The sequence below is a fragment of the Anabrus simplex genome, chromosome 2 (genome assembly GCF_040414725.1).
Source record: "Anabrus simplex isolate iqAnaSimp1 chromosome 2, ASM4041472v1, whole genome shotgun sequence".
Classification (NCBI taxonomy): domain Eukaryota; kingdom Metazoa; phylum Arthropoda; class Insecta; order Orthoptera; family Tettigoniidae; genus Anabrus; species Anabrus simplex.
In genome coordinates, this window is record NC_090266.1 from 225207483 (window position 1) to 225232044 (window position 24562).

A 24562-nucleotide genomic window follows, 5' to 3' on the forward strand; every position below is an offset into this window, starting at 1 on the left:
AGGATCTTGATCGTGTATGTCACGTACGAAAACGCCAGCGTTCTTCCTCATGCAGTCCGAATCCACTCTTGGAAATCGGTTGCTTTAGGTCTGGATCTGTTTGGCTGGAACATAACCTTGATTTGCGTAAGGTAGTGATCCAAATCGACAACTTCCTTCTGTACTTTAACAATCTGAATTTCCAGCATATTGATTACGGAAATTGCAACATGATCAATCTGTATTTACCCTAGTAATGGGTTAGGTGATCTCCAAGTTTTCTTTTTACGCAAAGGCCTCATAAAATGCGTGCACATGAGTCTCAGCATGAATGATGTACAAAAGCTTATTAGATGTTCCCCATTCTTATAAGTCCGCCGATGTGCAGGATGAAGTCCTGCTATTGACCTGTGTTGCTTCTCTCTGCTAGGCTGTGCATTGAAATCCCCTAATAAGATTTTAACGTGATGTTTAAGGATCTTGCTAATAGTTTCTTCAAGCAATTCCCAAAAGTCTTCTACTTTCTGTGGATTTTTCTTATTGTCTAAGTTAGTGGGGGCATGGTAAATTATCAAAGGATATTCTTTGTTGCTTGTTTTCACTGTAAGCACTGACATTGTTTCACATGGTGACGTAAAGTCGATAACTGAACCTAAGATGGTTTTCCTTACTGCAAAGGCCGTCACTGATAAATTCCCTTTTGATATTTATGGCTTGTTTACCGTTATATATCCTGAGGTTTTCAGAGTCTAAGTTGTTCTCATCTTGGAATCTGTTTTCTTGGATCGCTAGGTTTTGAATATCAAATTTGTCCAGGGCGTCACTCAGTTGTTTAAGCTTTCCAGTTTTCAGTAGGGTGTTGATGTTAATAGTACCAAGGAAGTTCCTTTTTATGGGGCGAAGAGATTTTGAGAAGCTCCGATCCTTCTCTGAGGCATGATGTTCCCGATCCCCCAGAATATGACGATCGGGAGAAACCGGACGTGCGTCTGAGACGTAGGCTAGTTTAATTGGTAGCGTGTGTTCCATTATGCCAGGGTTACAAGTTAAAAATTCAACTAGTGGTGTTCTTTTGCGAAAGATCACGAAAATACAATTCGATCATTGAGATCGTGAGGTGCCTCGAGATGTTCGTGGCTGTGGGTAGGCATTTCCTCCTAATCCAAAAGGTTATAGTTTCCCGCCAACAATCGGGTGACTGGTTGCAGTGGTTTCTCACTGGGCGATGGGGTTGCCACATCCCTTATTATTATTATTATTATTATTATTATTATTATTATTATTATTATTATTATTATTATTATTATTATTATTATTATTATTATTATTATTATTATTATTATTATTATTATTATTATTATTATTATTATTATTATCCAAATTAATGAATTAGACCGGATCCTTGATTTATTATCTGCATAGTGGCCTTAGGTTCAGAAATACTTGCACATTCCCGCACATAGGATTGGCACCAGTGAGGGCATCCAATCATATAACTGGACCAAGTCCTCACGTGCGACACAGACGTTACCCACGATTCCACCAAGGTGTGAAATACGAGAAGGATGAATTTCACTGAAATTTATCAATTAACGATTGCCTATACAATGATATATTGCAATTTTAATTTAAAATGTTAACGAATTGGTAAATTTGTTTTTCAATCTTTCATGTATGCTTTAATATTTTGTGTGGCTGATTGTACGAATTTGCCAGTTCTTATTAGATATAATCGCTTGGGGTCCGGAGTCGGAAGATGCCTGATTTTCTGTAGAACATTCTCGCTAAAGAAATGAACATTATTGAGAGCACTGAATTTACGACAATGTCATAAAACCAAAGTCTAGAAGCAGCTGTGGAATGTTCATAGTTACGGGAACTTGTTCACAAAACGCGACACTTGGGAGCGAAACGGGATGTTACTCTATGAAATCGCCTCATTAAGATCTCTAGTAAAAGTATTCTTCGTATAAAAGCTGGCGTCCTTCTTCCGGGAAATTCTGCACACGTAGAATCAATATTCACTCACACGAGAGCTGAATCTTTCAAAGTACCGAGCATTCAATCTGTATTTAGTAACTAATTTTCCAAGAAACCTTAGGCGGATACTGTCTCTACTGCTGAAGGAATTCTCCATAACAATATATACTAGAACATATCAGTAATATATTTCCAGTTTACATAGGATTTTAAGGTTTGGGGAGTAAATTTATGTACAAAGGATCGTTCTCTTGGAGTTCATGCTATTCAGTATGCATGTTTGGTTTACAGCACCAATCAAATTTCCAAGAATAAGTAGAGAGCAAATTTTTTTCCTAATTTGAACAGAGAATGTGGATAACCATACTCATTATTCGTCACATTCTGTATTTCTTCGCAAATTTCTGTGATTTCGTTCCTTGTCGAGCTTTTCACGAAAGATTTCACACGATCTACAATTTTCTAGTTATTTCTGGTTGTCAGTAGGTAAAAAGTCCTGAAACATTTACTTGAAGAACTTTCATTCACATCCGTTTAACATGAGACATGGAAATCTCTGGTACCGTTGCGGTTTAATAAACAATATTTCTTTGCTTTTGCAGGAAAGTTGTCGTAGTGTAGACAACGCAAATGAAACCTTGGAAATAATATGCCGTCTAGAAGTAAAAAAACTTTAAAATGAACTAAATTTTTGTATTTATTTATTAGAGAAAGACGCGGAGGAAGAAAAAATATTAAATTAATAAATATAATAGACAACTTATAAATGGTAATAAAAATAGTGATATAGTCTTGTGCCTCCAATTACTTTTGCGCGTCTTTTTGAGTTGCTATAGTGGAGAAACAAAAACGGACCAAGAGTAACTTTGCCCTGACGGTCATTGAGGAAAATCTTTAGAATGACTGAGTTTTAAATTAAGCCATTGCTATTTCACATTCACAACTTTTCATGTACCCGTTTTAAAGGACGCTACTCTTATTATATAGAATTTGTTTCGTCCCCCAATTTCAACATGTTTCGAAACAAGGAAGTACTTGTTAGGAATAATGCATGTTTTTTGAGAAAGAATTCTTCGCCGAACATTTTCTCTCCACCTTTGCCCTCACACAGATCTGATTTAATACTCTTATCTCTGTCTCTAGTACCGTACTAAGTTCTTTCTTCAAGAAGGCACGTTCATTGGCTGGGTGGTGTACTATCTGAAATATTTACAAAGCTCCAATGGAACTTGGTGTAAGGTTGACGGGCGGCGTTAATTAAGCCGAGATTTCACGCCTTAATGAGAAGTGCAGGGTGTTATGTGTATGCTTAGGCCCCGGGACAGATCTTAATTGCACACGAAAAGCAACGACACCAAAGTGTCAGACATTCTCTCCCGCTCTACCCTGGCATACTTAAATTCAGAGAACAAACCTTCCTGAATACGTGAGAGAGCGTCATTGGCGGCAACGGGCACTTTCATATAAAACAAGTAGTTTAAACAAAAGCCAAGCGCTAGGCGTCCTCACAGGCCTTGTCTTACACGGCCGGGCGTCCCAATGTTTGCCTCTCGTGAAATTGGATTCTACCGAGCCCAAACATGTAAGGGACTGAGGACACGACGCGACAGTAAGGCCGAAATGTTCCAGTAGCTCAAGTCACACGTTCCTTTCTGCAACTAGAAACAAAATGAATTTTTCCATCTCTGTTGTGGCTACCGGACCAAAAACCAATGTTTTAATAGGTTCTACAAAACTTGTAACGGCTATGCGCGTAGTTCGTTACGCATAGATCCATAATTTCTTTCGTAGCTGGAGGAACAGGAACGAATGCACCCCTCTCCTCTATTAATGACTTAAAATAACCCAATTCTTCTTCTTCTTTTCCCTGCTGCCTGGCTGAATGGCTCAGGTGGTTGAGGCGCTGGCCTTCTGAGCTCAGTTTGTCAGGTTCGATCCTGGTGCAATCCGATGCTATTTGAAGGAGTTAAAATACGTCAGCATCGTGTAGGTAGATTTAAGCCTACTGGCAAGGGTAAAGGAACTCCTTCGCGACTAAATTTCGGCACGTCGGCGTCTTCGAAAACCGTAAAAGTAGTTAGTGGGACGTAAAGTAAATGACATTATATATTATTTTTTATTATTTAGGGCCATTTCCCAAATTATTGGCGTCGGTTCTGGCTGCGGATTTGGCCCAGTTTTACTACCGGATACCTTGCCTAACACTAAACTTGTATATTCGCTATTGAGTATTTCCGTGGTGATTAGTAGTGTGGTGTACTGTATGTAGATGAAGAGAAGTGTATTAAGACGAAAATACACTGTGGGAAAGACAATATGGGAAAAATGTGGATTGATATGGTGCTGCATGGAGAAATTGTAAATTCTTCCAATGTCTTGTGAGACAAATTGCTATGAATAAAACCATACGTTTTATGACAAATTACATTTATGGAGTGTAGAAATTATTAAAATGGTATTGTATTACGATGTAAGTTACACAAATATCGGCTCTTTTATTTATAAATCTTACTCATACCATAAACGTCTTGAGGTGGTCCATGTATTGTTAAATTACACAACGACAATTTCTACTGCTTCATCGTGTACGGGCACTCCAGCCAGTTTTCAGTTACACTTCCAGCATACAAATTTGAAATCCAAGAATACGGAAACCAACCCATGACACACGGAGCCATCCATACACACTTGATTGTTCTGAGGTATGAAAGATATTTTTTAAACCTCTTCCCTTGTTTTCAGAAGGACTCGAATCTACCTAAAACAATTCATGGTGTTAATGCTCAGTGAGCTTCCACCACAATTCTGAGGGTTAGAGTGCGTTATTCAAACGTTATTTCGTGACGTTTACACCAAGATATCGGACAACCTGCATGCAACAACAAAAGACCCTGTGGCACAACACCTAATTAAGAGCCTTGCCTTTCCAAGCCAGCTGCCACTCAGCTATACGGCCTGATAATTTGAAGTGTTACGTCGTCAGCGTAACGACATCCTCAGCTGTATTTCTTGACTTTCGTGACCAAGCTACTGGCTGTCTTATATGGTAGCTTCTCTGTTAGCCTCCCGAGACTGAGTTGACGTCGTTCCAGACCTTCATGTACGAAACAGGCACGCTCCAACCCCCATCCTACACAACGCGAATGGTGGGCTATCTACATGCATTCAATTATTGTATGAGTATGTAAAATGTTATGAAACATTAAATTCATTACATTTTATGTGTATTATCTTACAATTAAGATGTGCAAATTTCTCTTACCTTGAGTTTAATTAAACAAGCTAGTTTTTATAGGAAATCTGTTACATTATTGACATTAAAAAGAAACCTTGGAAGTAACTGCACAATGGAAATATCAACTAAGCGTTGCTAGTGTTAATCTGGACAAATGCGCCGAGAGGAGAAGCAAAATCTAATCACTATGATAGAAAAGTTCCAAATGGTCATAGTATTGTGAATGGTTTTACATCTTTCTAACTACTTTTACGACATTTTAAGACGACATAGTTCCTCAGTTTTGTCCCTTAGGAGCTCTTTTACGTCCCGGTAAATCTATGGGCACGAGGCTGGCGTATTTGATCACATTCAAATATCACTGGACTGAGTTCCAACCAAACCCACCAACTTAGGTTCAAAAAGATAGCTTTCTACAATACTTCAATTACTCAGCCAACTACTTATGAATAGAATGTACCGTATAAATATAATTAACTTATATCTGAGTTGCGGTTTTGGGTACGTACTAATTGATAATATCCTTTAATCCCTAGCACGGTAGGAGTTGTGTTTCCTTCCATTCCTGGTTCATGGGGTTCGGTAAATTGTTGTCACTCGTTTGCCATAAAATCAAAATTAAGTTAATGCACTCTGTGCCATTCCAACTTCTAATCAACTTATCAAGAAAGAGAATTTTTATGTTTGCGTGCAAAATCATCTCGATGAACTCTGCTACTCTTTAATTGATTAAAATGAATCGATTATAACTGAAATCATATCTTCCTCACTTCGTAGAATATACACTATCAGATAAACATGGCAACATCGACACAAGTTTTCATTCTGTCCCTGCAGGGGACGGCGGGCTTCCTAAGCAGTAACGCTGTCCCTCAGGCCAAGGATATTTAATATGGTGAAGATGTTCGGAGGTGAGCGGGTTAGCGGCCGTGGCCTATACTACGTACTGTCCCGGCATTCGCCTTAGTGCAGGGGAACGGGAAATCACGGTCAAACATTCTCAGGATAGCCGACGGTGGGAAACAACCCCTCTCCGTTTCCCGAATGCTTTTTTTTTTTTTTGCTAGTTGCTTTACGTCGCACCGACACAGATAGGTCTTATGGCGACGATAGGACAGGGAAGGGCTAGGAGTGGGAAGGAAGCGGCCGTGGCCTTAATTAAGGTACAGCCCCAGCATTTGCCTGGTGTGAAAATGGGAAACCACGGAAAACCATTTTCAGGGCTGCCGACAGTGGGGTTCGAACCTACTATCTCCCGAATACTGGATACTGGCCGCATTTAAGCGACTGCAGCTTTCGAGCTCGGTTTTCCCGAATGCAGACGTGTAGAGCCACGATTGAGCCATGGCCACCCGTCCACTGTTTGGTCGGTCGGTAGGTCAGAGAGCAGAGCTGTCGGACCACGGACCAGCCGTGAACACTTGTAGGCTGACCTCACAAACAACTACTTAATTTTTTTTAATTTCGTTTGGCTATTTCTAGCCGGGTGCAGCCCTTGTAAGGCAGACCCTCCGATGAGGGTGGGCGGCAACTGCCATGTGTAGGTAACTGCGTGTTATGGTGGTGGAGGATAGTGTTATGTGTGGTGTGTGAGTTGCAGGGATGTTGGAGACAGCACGAACACCCAGCCCCGGGCCATTGGAATTAACCAATGAAGGTTAAAATCCCCGACCCGGCCGGGAATCGAACCTGGGACCCTCTGAACCGAAGGCCAGTACGCTGACCATTCAGCCAATGAGTCGGACACAAACAACTACTAGGCCTACTATTAAAATGTTTTCATTCCTCCCCTAAAGGTTATTACAACTTGCTTTACGTCAGATAGATCTTATGGCGACGATGGGACAGGAAAGGGCTAGGAGTGAGAAGGAAGTGGCCGTGGCTTTAATTAAGGTACAGCCCCAGCATTTGCCTGGCGTGAAAATGGGAAACCACGGAAAACCATCTTCAGGGTTGCCGCCAGTGGGATTCGAACCCACTATCTCCCGAATACTGGATACTGGCCGCACTTAAGCGACTGCAGCTAGCGAGCTCGGTCACGCCTAAAGGGGGAGGCGTGCCTCCAAGATGGCAACGCCGTCTCTCAGGCCGGGAGATTTGTTACGGGGAAGGAGATGCTAAGAGAAGGTGAGGCGGTTGGCGGCCGTGGCCTTTACTAGGAACTGTCCCGGCATTCGCCTTAGTGCAAGAGAAGGGAATACCACGGGAAACCATTCTCAGGACAGCAGACGTTTGGGGCCAGGCGTGAGGTCCAGCCCTATCCCGTCTCCCGAATACAGAAGCGTAGATCTACGAGAGAGCAGTGGCCACCCCTTCTCTGCTCGGTTTGTGGGTCAGAGTGCACAGCTTTTGGACCACGGACCAGCTGTGGCCACTTGAGGGTCAGAAACACTGATGGTGTCAACATTTAATATACCGTGAGAAATAATCACTTATGAGAGTTAAACAATTAGAAACTTGTAAGAATATTCTATGTGTCTTTCAGGCCCATGTAATAGGCCTATAATAATGAGTTAGTAACAATTATTTTGCATCAAACAGAGCAAAATGTATATGATGATATTTTCATTCCTGAAGGCAATACTTAAGAACATTTGTGGAAATGTCAGTGACGTATTGGTTGATCCTGCAGAAACTAAGTGATCTTAGATCCATCTCATGCGTCAAAGGGTTAAGGATCACATACGATATCTGTAATCGCTAGAGTTTTAATTATATCGCTATTCCCTTTTTAATTAAGTTTAGTGTGATTACATCTATTTTTAACGTAGGTGGTGATGTCTTTCGGGACTGCCTGGCCGAGGCAGTAAAGGCGTGCTCGGTTCGCCCGGAAGGACGTGGGTTCGAATCCCCGTCAGGATGTCGTAAAATTTAAGAAATGAGATTTCCACTTCCGGAGGTGCATATAGCCCTGAGGTTCACTCACCCTACACCAAAAATGAGTACCAGGTTAATTCCTGGGGGCAAAGGCGGCCGGGCGTAGAGCTAACCACTCTACCCCATCACGTGCCGAGGTTAACAATGGTGGAAGCCTTTACCTTCCACTCCTCCAAGGGTCTTCATGGCCTGTAGGGGGGTGACTTTGCTTTGCTTTGCTTTGGTGATGTCTTTACAAAATCGATATCTTGAGAATTAATTAAAAGTAAATGTAAAAATTTAGTAATATGTGACATTATATTCTGTTCTTTCAGATTTTACCAGTGTGAACAGTTTTCAAGAAGAGGTCAAATTTTCTTCACCATCGTTCTACAATCTGACGCCTCCACCACCTCCAACGTCGAGACCACCTCCTTATGATGTGCACAACTTTCAAACTCCAACGAAAGCAGCACCCACTGCACCACCAGTTGAGAACTACTACGCAGCCACAGATATTGTGAAGGTAGGATAACTTTTCTCTCCCCTCACACCCTTTACATGCAACAAGTGGCGCAGCGTTGCGGTGGAAGGGAACTCGTACCTCGCAACCTCACATTCCCAAATCAGGCAGCATGTTGCATGGAGCACACATTCCAATTTCAATAATGAGTAAAGCAAGAGTTTAAGTTACATTCTAGCTCATAGCTCTACATTTAAGAAGGCAATTTTGGAAAGCAAATATATTGAATAATATTCTCTGCAGATTGCTTACATACCGTATTTAAAATTTTGTGAAATTACATTTACCAATACAGTTGCTTGCTTTCCCTAAAATGAGATGACCAACGAGGTTTATCGACAAATCTAAACAAATATTATGGACCCGAACAGTTCATTCTCTGAATATATGTTGTTCAACCTTACTTGTAGATACTAATGTTTAGAGTAGACTGATTACTGCCTTTGTATAGCGTCACCGAAAACATTTCTTTCTGTAAGTGTGATGTTAAACCACAAGCATTTATATGTAATTAGTGGTTTTCACGTTAATACGTGCGTCACAATGGTTTTAAGGAGGACCCCATTCAGTGGTAGAACCCATCGCATATCTATTTGATTTTCCGGATATTAGCAATCCCACCGACATAATCAGTGACAGTCTACAGTATTTGATGATGATGATTATGTTCATGCTTGTTGTTTAAAAGGGCCTAACATCTAAGGTCATCGGCCCCTTGCATTTAAGATATCAGTTTTTGCAAACAGATATTCAGCTCAGGAAGTGATTTGAGTAGTTTTGGTTGTGACTTGTTCACGCATTTAAGATGCATTCGTTCTCAGGGTTCCACGTGGGCCAAGAATCGTGCTCCGAAACAATGCCATGTCGTTGGATCTCCCTGCACATGATTATTTTTCTGATATTGCACTATCTAAGTAAATTTCCATATACAGTGCTCAAAGAAAGTTTTGCATATTCTGGTTTGGTGCATGTTCATCACAGTTCATGTCTGCAGAATATGCCTGCCACATAATTCACTGTATGCCATGTGCATCAAAGAACGGATTGACCATTCTGGCTCTGTGGGCATGAGTGTTATCACCCACTACTCCACTAGTGTGAAGTCCTCACTCACTGTGGAAATAAATCATGCAACTGCAGGCTGGAGAATGTCGTCTCTGTATCCCACACCAATCATGTTACTCTGGGTGGGAGTTAAAGGGGTACGTCATCTGAGTATGGTCCCGCCTCAAAACATGACGGAACTCCCTTGTTGCATATAGTGCTCCACGATGAGGGGCTCGTGCCGTCTCTCACTAGATCGTCTCCAGACATAATGGTCCTGCTGTATGGGCGCAGGGTTATGGGTCCTCATCGGAAAAGAGCGTACGCTTCCTTTGTCCCTGATGCCATGAGCTATGAATTGTTGTCCACTGCCCTGTAGTGCGTTTTAAGAGGATCTTGTCGTACAGGCCTCCTGGATATCAGTCCTCCATCGTACAGCCGATTTCACAGTCCGATCTGACACATTCACTCCGGTGGGCCTCCAGAGGTCCTGGCGGTATAAGGCGGCAGTAGCAATGGGCCTACGATATCCTGAAAGCAACAAACACCCATCCACCATGCGAGCGATTTGGCGTGAGTGGCCCGTCCGTTTGTCTATCAGCGAGTGATTGTATCTCCTTGGCTTTTTTAGAAACTCTGGGAATATCACACTTACTCATTCCAACACGAGGGACGGCATCCACTCGACGCCATCCTACCTGCAGCAATGTCACAATTCGAATGCGGGTAATAGCAGAAATGGGTACTCTTGGCATAATTACTTCAGACCTACACGTGTTGGCTATAAACCACCGACCTTATAAGCGAGTTTGTTAATCTGACGGGCACGACAAATTCCTCCTATCCAACAAATATCAAACCCGATCTGGGTTTGGCGGCACTGTGTGTTTCAGACATTGCTCTACAGTGCATACTGTATAAATATGTTTCAGGTACCGTGACATATACCACATGCTTTGTAGTGCTGAACGTCCTCAATCTTTGAAATGCGCAAGTAGCGTTCTATTGACAAAGCAGGAAAGAATGAATTATTGATCTTCTGACTGCAATGTCTTTCAGTTGGTAACTGTAAACTTTACATGATATTAGAAATCATACACTTCAAGTACTCAAAATCGTAATTATATTGGAAGAGCTTAGATAACTGAGCATAAATTTCACATATGGGAGATCTCTTCCTTGTTACAAGGATTGATTAAAAAAGGCGAGTGCAAGTAACCTCAAAAGCTCTCTGCAGTTGTTATGACATAATTGAATTTTATTTCATATTTTCTGATCTGAGAATGTCCTTTGTTATATTTTAAGGATGATGTATTGTAACCTTGCTGTCATGTCCCGTACATGCTCGGTGGTACGCCAGAACTCGTGTGCAATAATGTACAGATGCCACTCCGAGGAAAACTTCGCTTTGTTGAAACATTCCACTTTCACTAATAGACATGAGAGGTACAACCACTGGGTTAGGTATACAACTTTCTTATTATCGAGTAGTCATAAGATGCCATGAACTTGAACTTTACATAGTGAATATCACCTCGTGCTCTGTGTCATTGTCGTAGCTCTATGTCCCTTCCAAAAAATCTAGAAATTCTCTCCCTCAATTATATATTCGGACAGTGATGCGATGTTTATATCAACCGAAATGAAATATAGATTCCTCACCAACGACATTTCTTGTCCATTCTTCCTCTCAGTATAATTTTTCATGACATCAGGCTTTGCTAATTTGAGGCAATCTGTTGTCATTCTGTAATAAATCATGTTCAAGCAAACGCAACAGACTATATATCGTATATAGAGAACCTGTTCTAGTTGTCCAAACTGCGAGGCAATTTTCCAACTACGTTGTTATCCTGGGTTGTTCTGGGCTAGGTGTGTCAACTTGTGTACCTTCATTGGGATATCACTGCCATACTGGCTATTCTCAAGGATGTACTGCACACCGACAGTCTACTGAGAGAGTTCGCTCTCCTCAACTAAATGACACGAACATCGAAACTGTGATGGTTCCTGATACTAAGCTACTCTTCTAACTTTATGCGTAATATCAACTGACCCACTAGATTCTTCATTGTCAATAGAATGGGATTTCTGTACATGGAGTAGTACTTGGATTATCTATTCATTATTCAGATGGTCATGCATGCTCTTTCTCACAGAAGAAACGGCAGAAATGACGATGGGGGTGGATAAATCATCACCCAGTGCAGTGAATCCGCCATGCCAAGAACGTGATACATCCCTGCATTTAATGCTAAACCGTTTTCCACCTCTAGTCATTTACTGTTAGTGTTACCTCGCACCGACTCCGACGATGGGATAGAGTAGGGCATACACTGGGAAGGAAGTGACCGTGGCCTTAATTATGTTTCAGCCCCAGCATTTCATATGTACTGTATGTGGCTACAGACTAGACTAACTAGAGGGTGATATGGACAGAAGTCAATCAACTTTCAGAGTGTGTTTGAAAATTCAGGGAAATTCTTTCAATTTAATTTTTGCCTACTTTTACCAATAGTGACTATATATCAGACATAAGCAAAGAAATAAACTTAATTTTTTAACTAAGCCGAGATCGTATCCGAAGCTCTTCTAAAAATATAACTCCATGAAGTAATAACATGATATAAACTAGCACTCTAATTGTAGCAGTACTTGAAGGGTAAAAATGTACTCTTCAAGAACAGTCCTCATTTAATTTATCTACTTAATAGTTAAACAATCAACTTTCCCGTTTCGTAATGGTGCGAATCGTTCCTTTATTGAAAATAAGTATTCGAACATGAAATGTGTTAATTGATTGGGATTAAAGTCTGCCTGTGTGTTACGTCACGTTACCGTCGGTAAATTTAGTGTCACTCATTCTAAATTATTCACTCAAATGGCTATTCCATTTGTAAACCGTCAGTAGATTATATGAGCCGGGGTGAGTAGTTCACGCGATAGAGTGCCGGCTTTCTGTGCTGAAGTTGGCGGGTTCAATCCCTGCTCTGTCCGCTGGTATATGAAGGTGCTCAAATACAACAGCCTCGTGTAATTACATTTAATTACACATAAACGAACTCTCGCGGGGCAACGTTCAGGCACCTCGGCGTCCCTGAAAACCGCGAATGTAGTTAGTGGGACGGAAAACAAATGCCATTATTATTTATCAATGCAGGATCACATTGATAGTTTCAATCTCCGCGTCATGATCTTCTTCTTCTTCGTCTTATTACTATTCCTAGCATTTTAGCCAATTTGTACCGGTCGGAACTTCACGTGGATTTGTTCTGGGTTTCAGCCGAATGCCCTTCCTGACGCCAACGCTGTGTCGTACTCGTGTTTCAGTGGTCGTTGACAGTGTGGTATGTTGTATGTAGATGAAGATATGTATAATATTTGTATGACGAACCCAAGCACCCAACCACTTAACTAAAGGGATTAATCACAAGCTGTCCACCTCCGTAGAGTAACAGTTAGTGTTATTAGCTGCCGTCCTCGGGGGCCCGGTTTCGATTCCCGGTACTGCCAGAAATTTAAGACTGACAGGAGGGCTGGTATTTGGTTGAAATCGCACATGCACATCACCTCCATTGAGGGGGTGCCTGAAAAGGGCTGCACCACCTCAGTATGAGGATACGAGTTTCCCTTTCCTATCACAAGCTCTTAAAATATCGGCTCCGTTCGGTTACTGAACCTGAAATCCCCTGAACCGAAGTCTAGTATGCTGAACATTCAGCCATGTAGCCGGATCGTTGCAGGTTACCGCATTTTTTAGTCATTTAATTGCCCAGCTCGATGGCTAAATGGATAGCGTGCTGGTCTTTGGTCACAGGGGTTCCGGGTTCGCTTTCCGGCAGGGTCGAGAATTTTAACCATATTCGGTGTATGTCGGCTGGGTGTATGAGTCGTCATCATCATCATCATCATCACGAAGCGCGGGTCGCCTACGGGTGTCAGTTCAAAAGACCTGCATCATCAAGCCGAACATGTCCTCGGACACAACCCGGCACTAAAAGGCATACACTTTTAATTTCATCATTTAATTAGAGCTTGATAGGTTGCGTAAATTTGTATTGATCTAGTAGGACCTATATGTGTAAGTAGCTCAAATCTAAGTGCACCAGATCGTGGAATAGATTTAAAATTTCAAGTCATATGCAGGTAAATTAGGTTGTGAGTGAAACTGCCCTCAACTCTTTCACCTATCCATATTGCTAGGACAGGTGATAGGCCTATTAAAATTAAAGTAGTGCCTAAGAAATGGACAATGAGATAAGTAAATTTGAATAGTAAAATGATTCGGATTTAACAACATTACGTGCAACGTTGAAGTCTCTCAGTATCATAAACTTCCGTTTTCGTGATCTGAGATCCCAGGAGTACCTCCAGGTTGTTGGTGCCTGGTGGATGGAGGAATATATTGAGTTTTCCAAGCTGATCCATTGCAGTCGAATTCTGTTTCCATACGCCCGCATTAGCGACTACCTAGTTCCGTTATATAAACAGTGCTACGAGGCGGTTTCGAGCATGTTAGCAAATAGCAGAAAGGTGAAGCGAGATCGGAGTTAGTTTAGAACTATCAGGTATATGCGTTTTCTTGACATTTAGCACATTCACCTCCTGTAAGATTTTTTTTCAGTTGGTCATTACGTGATACATATAAAAATTAACTTTGGGTTAACTGAATTAATGAAATTCCGGCCCTGCGATGTAGGGGTAGCATGCCTGCCTCTTACCCGGAGGCCTCGGGTTCGATTCCCAGCCAAGTCAGAGAATTCTACCTTGGTCTGAGGGCTGGTTCGATGTCCACTCAACCTATGTGATTGCAGTTGAGAAGCTATATACCTGTGAGTTAGCGGTCCCGGTGTAGGGAGCCAAGAATAACGACCGTGATGATTCGACGTGCTGGCCACACGACACCTAGTGATCTGCAGGCCTGTGGGCTGAGCAGCAGTCTCTTGGTACGTCAGTCCCTTTCGGGTCTGCTGCACCATGTTTTTCTGAATTAATTAAATAGATGCAAAGCCATCTCAATACAGGCTATGAAGGCCCATGGAGGAATGAAAGATACAGGCAACAACTATCCGTAACCTCGTAACTATGTGGGAAATTGGTGAGCCACACGTCCGACTGCCTTTGCCTCTAGGAATAAACTTGGTACTTTTTTATAGGCTGGATAAATATCACGTCTATGTGCCTCTCCTGAAGTGAACACCATGATTTTAACGTTTCCGACTTCCTAACACGTAATCCAAACCACGTCGTTCGGGCTGAACCGACCGCACCTTTACCACCGAAATTTAAACGAAAGTACAGGATAACTTTTCTTAGAGTTTACCATTCATACTACCTAGTTGAATTTAAATCAACAGTTGAGAATACCATGCTTAAAATCTACTTAACAGTAATTCTTCTACTAAACACACTGTACGCGCAGCTGTGAGCTTGCATTTGGGAGACAGTGGGTTCAAACTGCAAATAGTTGCAAATAATAATTTGGCACCTTGATTTATAATGAATATTAAAAATAATTACCTTACAATCGAAATATGAAACTCTCTCATCTCTATTTTTTTTCTTTTGCAATTTGCTTTACGTCGCACCGACACACATAGGTCTTATGACGACAATGCGATAGGAAAGGCCTAGGAATGGGAAGTAAGCGACCGTGGCCTGAAATAAGATACAGTCCCAGCATTTTCCTGGTGTGAAAATGGAAAACCGTCTTCAGGGCTTTAGTGAAGTTCGAACCACTATCTCCCGATTACTGGATACTGGCCGCACTTAAGCGACTGCAGCTATCAAGCTCGGTCTCATCCCTTAATATGCGCTCTAGGTATGCATTTGCCATCCGGACACTGTCACATTTGTGCCACTTATTCAATCTCCCATACATTTTCATGAATTCCAATTTCTTGTTAGTGATTTTAACCGTTGATTTACCCCTGTTTTCAACCTAATGTGTATCATTACACAATTATTTAAACTGCCATGTGGCCAAAGTTAGTTTTGGAATTTATAAAAATGGAAGCATGTGGTTTTTCGTGACTGTTTATATATACGCATCATTATTACAGCCACGGCACCCTTTTATTCTACATGGTATGCGCACCTTATGCGAACCACATACGCTGACTCTGATTCGAACCGCGGCGGCCTTCATGAGGAGTCAGTGACAACGCCTCTCAGCTGTCAAGCCCCTCTTGAAAACTTATTACGTACTAGCAAGATACCCGTGCTTCGCTACGGTATTATACTGAAATTTATAATTGAATGGATATCGATTTATATATAATCCGTCAAAATTCGAGATCTGACTCGTTTTCTGAGAGATTACGGCAAGTTCCCTCCCATTTTTCAATCTTTCTTTCCAGCAATCGATTTCGTACTTCCCGGGCTAGGACCACGTATTACACCCGGTCAGTTCGGTCTCTAAATGTTTGCCATCTTTTCCTCTAAGCATTTTTAATATGGATCAAATTCTTGAGGAGATTCGGCGTGGTGTCTTCTTGGGTGCCTTGGCAGTACTGAACCCGCGGCCGGACTGCATTTGTAGTCATTACCCGTCCAGACCCGTTTCCAGCGCGGTCCGCACATTTGACGGCGGTCCAGAATATTATTATTATTATTATTATTATTATTATTATTATTATTATTATTATTATTATTATTATTATAGATATTCTGGACCCCACAGCAAGATGCAAGACCGCTAATTGTCGGTAAATTCCATCTGCTGCCATTGTCATTTTTGACATTGTGACCAGCACCATTGTCGCGCGTAGGCAAGTACGCGGAATTTCTGGCCATACGAATGACATACTTCCGTGCATTATTGACCTTATTATAGGGGTGAACAATTCGTCAGTCAATCTCATTCCTATCGTTTATTTCAAATGTTTTGAATTTTTATTTATATGCCAGGAGAATCTACTGTAATCTAAGAACGTTCTCCCAAGGAAAAGATGGCTCTTGAAAACGAACCCAGGAAAGATTAAAACTGATCGGTTTATGATCAGAATAAGTACATCGAAAATCCACAGCCTGTTTCCAGTCATTCGATGGGGTCAGGAATGGAATGAATAAACAGTAAAATCAATTGGTCTAACCTCCTTTTACACCCACCGTCGTTTGTTTCATCCCCCCCCCCCGCAAAAAGAAAAGAAGGCGTGTTTCTTTATGTTTAAAAGAGATTCCAAACTCCAATGTTCATGTCTGTAACCTTCAGTTTTGAGATATAAGTATCCCCATAAAAATAATTCACTTTTTCACATCTTTCACCCCCCCCCCCAAGTGAATTTCCCTGCAACAAACTCGTTTCTTTAATAGTAAAGGATCTTCTAAATACCAATTATCACGACTCTAACTTCTTCAGTTTTTTATTTATGTGTCCTCATGAAAGGAATTCAACTCCTTTTACTCCCCCCCCCCAAGATTATTCCCTCCCCCCCAAAACGCGTTTTTCTTTGATTTTAAAGGAGATCCAAATACCAATTTTCAAGCCTGTAACAAATACAGTTTTTATTAGATGTAAGTATTCTCATACAATTAAGACAATTAATTTTTCAATAATTTCACCCCCACCCCCTCATTGGATTTTCCGAGAATACGCGTTTCTTTACTTTTTAAAGCAGATTCCAAATATCAAATTTCACGTCTGTAACATCTTCATTTTTGAGATATCAGTGGCCTAATTAAAAGAAATCAACACTATCTTCAGTCAATTTTACCCCCCCCCCTCCACCCAAGTGGTATTTCCGAAAACTAAAAATACACGTTTCTTTATTTTTACTAAGATAAAAAATACAATTTTTCACTTCTGTATCATGTTAACTTTTTTGAGATATACTGTAGAAATTCTCATTTTAAAATTTCACCACTTTTAGTTCCCCTTAAGTGGAGTTTCCAAAAACAAATCACCTATGTTTCTTTACATTTACAGGAGATTCCAAATACACACTTTTTACGTCTGCAACATTTTACGTTTCTCAGATATTCTGTAGATATAGTCTTTCAAAAAATTCACCCCAATTTGTCACTCCTGTTTAACCGCCATTAATTGGATATTCCAAATGCAAAAAAAATGTGTTTCTTTGTTTTTAAAGGAGATCCCATATACAAATTCTCAGTTCTGTAATATCTTCAGTTTCTGAGATATATGTATCCTCATTAAAGGCATTCAACCAATTATTCACCCTTTTAAACCCCTCCTATTGAGATTTACAGAAAACAAAAAAATACGTGTTCCTTCATTTTTAAGGGAGATTCTAAATACCAATTTTTACATCTATAAACTGTAACAGTTTTGAGATATAGATACACACATTTTAAAAAATCACCCCCTTTTAACCCCCCCCCCCCATTAATTGGATTTTCCAATAACAAAAAAATACGTGTTTCTTTATGTTTAAAGGAGATCCCAAACACCAATTTTCAGGTCTGTAATATCTTCAGTTTCTGAAATATAAGTAGCCTCATCAAAGGCATTCAACACCTTTTTCACCCCTTTTCACCCCTCCTATTGCGATTTTCCTAAAACAAAAAATACATGTTTCTTTATGTTTAATGAAGATTCTAAATACCAATTTTTACATCTGCAAACTTTAAAAGTTTGGAGATATAGATTCACTCATTTTAAAAATTCACCCCCTTTTCACCCTCCCATTAATTGTATTTTCCAAAAACAAAAAAATACGTGTTTCTTTGTTTTTAAAAGAGATCAAAAGTACCAATTTTCAGGTCTGTAATATCTTCAGTTTCTGAGATATAAGTACTGGTATCCTGATTAAGGGCATTCAACCCATTTTCCCAATTTTCACCCCTTTTCACCCCTCCTATTGGGAATTTCTGAAAACAAAAAAATACGTGTTGCCTTATTTTTAAAGAAGATTCTAAATACTAATTTTTACATGTGTAAACTTTTAAACTTTCGAGATATAGACACACTCATTTTAAAATTTCACCCCTCTTTTCACCCCCTTAGCGAAGGAATATCTAAAAATCCTCTCTTAGCGAGCACCTACATCTTAATATGAATATATCCCCAAAATTTCATTTCTTTACGTCCAGTAGTTTTGGCTCTGCGATGATGAATCAGTCAGTCAGTCAGGACAAGTTATCTATTATATAAAGTAGCTTGTCCTGACTGACTGACTGACTGACTGACTGATTCATCATCGCCGAGCCCAAACTACTGGACATAAAGAAATGAAATTTTGGACATAGATTCATATTCAGATGTAGGTGCTCGCTAAGAGAGGATTTTTGGATATTCCATCGCTAACGGGGTGAAAAAGGGGGGTGAAATTTTAAAATGAGTGTGTCTATATCTCAAAACTTTAAAAGTTTACAGATGTGAAAATTGGTATTTAGAATCTTCTTTAAAAATAAGGAAACACGTATTTTTTTGTTTTCAGACAATCCCAATAGGAGGGGTGAAAAAGGGTGAAAAAGGGGTTGAATGCCTTTAATCCGGATACGCTACTTATATCTCACAAACTGAAGATATTACATACCTCAAAATTGGTACTTTTGATCGCTGTGAAAAATAAAGGAACACATATTTTTTTGTTTTTGGAAAATCCAATTAATGCGAGGGTGAAAGGGGGGTGAATTTTTAAAATGAGTGCATCTATATCTCAAAAGCTTTAAAGTTTAGAGATGTAAAAATTAGTATTTAGAATCTTCATTAAAAATAAAGGAACACGTCTTTTTTTGTTTTCGGAAAATCCCAATAGGAGGGGTGAAAAGGGGTGAAAAATGTGTTGAATGCCTTTAAAGAGAATACATATATCTCAGAAACTGAAGATATTACAGACCTCAAAATTGGTACTTTTGATCGCTTTCAAAAATAAAGAAACACAATTTTTTTTTGTTTTTGGAAAATCCAATTAATGCGGGGGTGAAAAGGGGGTGAATTTTTAAAATGAGTGCATCTATATCTCAAAAGTTTTAAAGTTTAGAGATGTAAAAATTGGTATTTAGAATCTTCATTAAAAATAAAGGAACACGTATTTTTTTGTTTTCGGAAAATCCCAATAGGAGGGGTGAAAAGGGGTGAAAAATGGGTTCGGATGCCTTTAAAGAGAATACTTATATCTTAGAAACTGAATATATTACAGACCCGAAAATTGGTATTTGGGATCTACTTTAAAAATAAAGAAACAGGTAGTTTTTCGTTTTGGGAAAATCCAAATAATGGGGGGTGAAAAGGGGGGTGAATTTTTAAAATGAGTGTGTCTACATCTTAAAACTTTAAACGTTTACAGATGTAAAAACTGGTGTTTAGAATCTCCCTTAAAAATAAAGGAACACGTATTTCTTTGTTTTCTCTAAATCCCAATAGGAGGGGTGTAAAAGGGTGAATAATGGGTTGAATGCCTTTAATGAGGATACATATATCCCAGAAACTGAAGATATTACAGAACTGATAATTTGTGAATGGGATCTCCTTTAAAAATATAGAAACACGTATATTTTTGCTTTTGGAAAATTCAATTAATGGCGGTTAAACAGGAGTGGCAAATTGGGGTGAATTTTTTGAAAAACTATATTTACAGAATATCTGAGAAGCGTAAAATGTTACAGACGTAAATAGTGGGTATTTGGAATCTCCGGTAAGTGTAAAGAAACATAGGTGATTTGTCTTTGGAAACTCCACTTAAGGGGAACTAAAATGGGGTGAAATTTTAAAATGAGAATTTCTACAGTATATCTCAAAAAACTTAACATGTACAGAAGTGAAAAATGGTCATTTTTTATCCTATTAAAAATAAAGAAAAGTGTATTTTTAGTTTTCGGAAATACCACTTGGGTAGTGGGGGTGGGGGGGTAAAAGTGACTGAAAATGGTGATGAATTCTTTTAATTAGGCTACTGATATCTCAAAAATGAAGATGTTACACACGTGAAATTATATTTTTGGAATCTGCTTTAAAAGTAGACAAACACGTATTCTCGGAAAATCCAATGAAGGGGATTTGGAGTGTTAAAGGATAGAGAAAATTAATTGTATGAGAATACATACATCTAATAAAAACTAAAGTTGTTACAGACGTGAAAAATGGTATTTTGATCTCCTTTAAAAACAAAGAAAAGCGCGTTTTGGGGGGAAACAATCTTGGGGGGGGGGCGGGAGTGAAAAGGAGTTGAATTCCTTTCATGAGGACACATAAATCAAAAACTGAAGATTAGAGTGGTGATAATTGGTATTTAGAAGATCCTTTACTATTAAAGGAACAAGTATTTTTTGCTTTAATATCACTTTGTGAGGGAGGGGGGGGGGGAGTGTGGAAGGAAATTAAAAAGGTGAATTATTTTTAAGGGGATACTTATATCTCAAAACTGAAGGTAATAAACGTGAATATTGGTATTTGGAATCTCCTTTAAACATAAAGAAACACGCCTTCTTTTTATTTTTTGGAGGGTGGGGGTAAATAAACTTAACGGCGGTGGGGTGTAAAAGGAGGTGAGACCAATTGATTTTACTGTTCGTAATGTACTTATAAGGAGCCTCCGTTGCTCAGTCGGCAGCGCGCCGGCCTCTCACAGCTGGGTTCCGTGTTTCAAATCCCGGTCACTCCATGTGACATTCGTGCTGGACAAAATGGAGGCGGGACAGGATTTTCTCCGGATACTCCGGCTTTCCCTGTCATCATTCATTCCAGCAACACTGTCCAATATTTCATTTCATTTGTCACTCATCGATCATTGCCCCAGAGGGGAGCTTCGGCAGCCGGCACAATTCCTATTGTCGCCGCTAGATGGGGCTTTATTCATTCCATCACTGATCCTGTCGAATGATAGGAAACAGGCTGTAGACTTGCGATGTACTTATTCTGATCATAAACCGATCATTTTTAATCTTTCCTGGGTTCTTTTTCAACAGCCATATTTTCCTTCGGAGAACGTTCTTAGATTAGAGTAGATTCTCCTGGCATATAAATAAAAATGTAAACACATTTGAAATAAACGATAGGAATGAGATTGGCCGTCAAATTGTTCACCTCTATAATAAGGTCAATAATACACGGAGGTATGTCATTCGTATCGCCAGAAATTCCGCACACTTGCCTACGCGCAACAATGGTGCTGGTCACATTGTTAGCAATGACAATGGCAGCAGATGTATTTTACCGCCAAGTAGCGGTCTTGCATATTGCTGTGGGGTCCAGAACATCAATAATAATAATAATAATAATAATAATAATAATAATAATAATAATAATAATAATAATAATAATAATAATAATAATAATATCCTGGACCGTCGTCAACATGTGCGGACCGTGCTGGACGGGTAATGACTACGATTGCAGTCCGGCCGCCGGTTTAGTACCGCCAAGGCACCTAAGAGGACACCACGCCGGATCTCCTCAAGGATTTGATCCACATTAAAAATGTTTATAGGAAAGCATGGCTAAGATTTAGGAACCCAACTGACCGGGTGGAATACCTGGACCTAGCCCGGGAAATACGAAATCGATTGCTGGAAAGAAAGATTGAAAAATGGGAGGAACATTGCCGTAATCTCTCAGTAAACGAGTCAGATCACGAATATCGGCGGGTTGTATATAAAACGATAAGCATTCAATTATAAATTTCAGTATATTACCGTAGCGAAGCACGGGTATCTTGCTAGTTTTATATATATAGATAGACTAGCAAGATACCCGTGCTTCGCTACGGTATTATACTGAAATTTATAATTGAATGCTAATTGTTTTAGATATATAATCCGCCGAAATTCGCGATCTGACTCGTTTTCTGCGAGAATCCGCCAAAATTCGCGATCTGACTCGTTTTCTAATAGATTACGGTAAGTTTCCTCACATTTTTCAATCTTTCTTTCCAGCAATCGATTTCGTACTTCCCGGGCTAGGTCCAGATATTCCACCCCGTCAGTTGGGTCCCTAAATCTTTGCCATCTTTTCCTATAAGCGTTTTTAATATGGATCAAATCCTTCAGGAGATCTGGCGTGGTGTCGTCTTAGGTGCCTTGGCGGTACTGAACCCGCGGCCGGACTGCATTCTTAGTCATTACCCGTCCAGGACCATTTTCCAGGGGGGTCCGCACATTTGACAACGGTCCAGAACATTATTATTATTATTATTATTATTATTATTATTATTATTATTATTATTATTATTATTATTATTAAAAGATGTTCTGAACCCCACAGCAAGCTGCAAGATCGCTACTTGGCGGTAAATTACATCTGCTGCCAGTGTCATTGTTACAATGTGACCAGCACCATCGTCGCGCGTAGGCAAGTGTGCGGGATTTCTGACGATACCAATGACATACTTCCGTGCATTGTTGACCTTATTATAGAGGTGAACAATTTGACGGTCCATCTCATTCCTATCGTTTATTTCAAATGTGTTTAAATTTTTATTTACATGCCAGGAGGATCTACTCTAATCTAAGAACGTTCTCCGAAGGAAAAGATGGCTGTTGAAAACCAGCCCAGGAAAGATTAAAAATGATCGGTTTATGATCAGAATAAGTACATCGAAACTATATAGCCTGTTTCCAGTCATTCGACAGGGTCAGGAATGGAATGAATAAAGCCCCATCTAGCAGCGACAATAGGAATTGTGCCGGCTGCCGAAGCACACCTCTGGGGCAATGATCGTTGAATGGCAAATGAAATGAAATATTGGACAGTGTTGCTGGAATGAATGATGAGAGAGAAAATCGAAGTATCCGGAGAAAAACCTGTCCCGCCTCCGTTTTGTCCAGCACGAATGTCACATGGAGTGACCGGGATTTGAACCACGGAACCCAGCTGCGAGAGGCCGGCGCGCTGCCGCCTGAGCAACGGAGGCTCCTTAAGTACATTATGAACAGTAAAATCAATTGATCTCACCTCCTTTTACACCCCGCCGCCGTTAAGTTTATTTACATCCCCCCCCCAAAAAAAAAAATAGAAGACGTGTTTCTTTATGTTTAAAAGATATTCCAAACACCAATGTTCACATCTGTTACATTCAGTTTTGAGATATAAGTATCCCCATAAAAATAATTCACTTTATTTTCACTTCCTTTCACACTCCCCTCCCCCCCCACCCCGTAAGTGAATTTTCCGGCAAAATATACTTGTTTCCTTAATAGTAAAGGATCTTCTAAATAGTAATTATCACGACTCTAACTTCTTCAGTTTTTGATTTATGTGTCTTCATGAAAGGAATTCAACTCCTTTTCACTCCCGCCCCCCAAAAGCGTTTTTCTTTGTTTAAGGAGATTCAAATACCAATTTTCACGTCCGTAACAACTTTAGTTTCTATTAGATGTATGTATTCTCATACAATTAATTCAATCAATTTTTCAATTCTTTCACCCCCCCCCCCTTCATTGGATTTTCCGAGAATATGTGTTTCTTTACTTTTAAAGCAGATTCCAAAGCAGATTTCACGTCTGTAATATCTTCATTTTTGAGATATCAGTAGCCTAATTAAAAGAATTCAACACCATTTTCAGTCACTTTTACCCCCCCCCCCCTTCCACCCAAGTGGTATTTCCGAAAGCTGAAAACACACGTTTCTTTATTTTTAATAGAGATAAAAATACCATTTTTCACTTCTGTAACATGTTGAGTTTTTGAGATATACTGTAGAAATTCGCTTTTTAAAATTTCACCCCTTTTTATTTCCCCTTATGTGGAGTTTCCGAAAACAAATCACCTATCTTTCTTTACATTTACAGGAGATTCCAAATACCCACTTTTTACGTCTATAACATTTTACGTTTCTCAGATATTCTGTAGATATAGTCTTTCAAAAAATTCACCCCAGTTTGTCACTCCTGTTTAACCCCCATTAATTGGATTTTCCAAAAACAAAAAAATACGTGTTTCCTTATTTTTAAAGGAGCTCCCATATACAAATTTTCAGTTCCGTAATATTTTCAGTTTCCGAGATATATGTATCCTCATTAAAGGCATTCATCCCATTATTCAC

The 24562-nt window shown here is 39.8% G+C and overlaps 1 protein-coding gene across 1 annotated transcript in view; it reads left to right on the plus strand.

Moving 5' to 3' along the window:
* Window positions 1-24562, plus strand: part of LOC136863499 (discoidin domain-containing receptor 2) — a 770412-nt gene that overhangs the window by 493508 nt on the left and 252342 nt on the right. The window contains exon 9 of the mRNA XM_068225966.1: window positions 8386-8576. Within this exon, the coding sequence (XP_068082067.1) occupies window positions 8386-8576 (191 nt within the window). The remainder of the gene's footprint in view (window positions 1-8385; window positions 8577-24562) is intronic.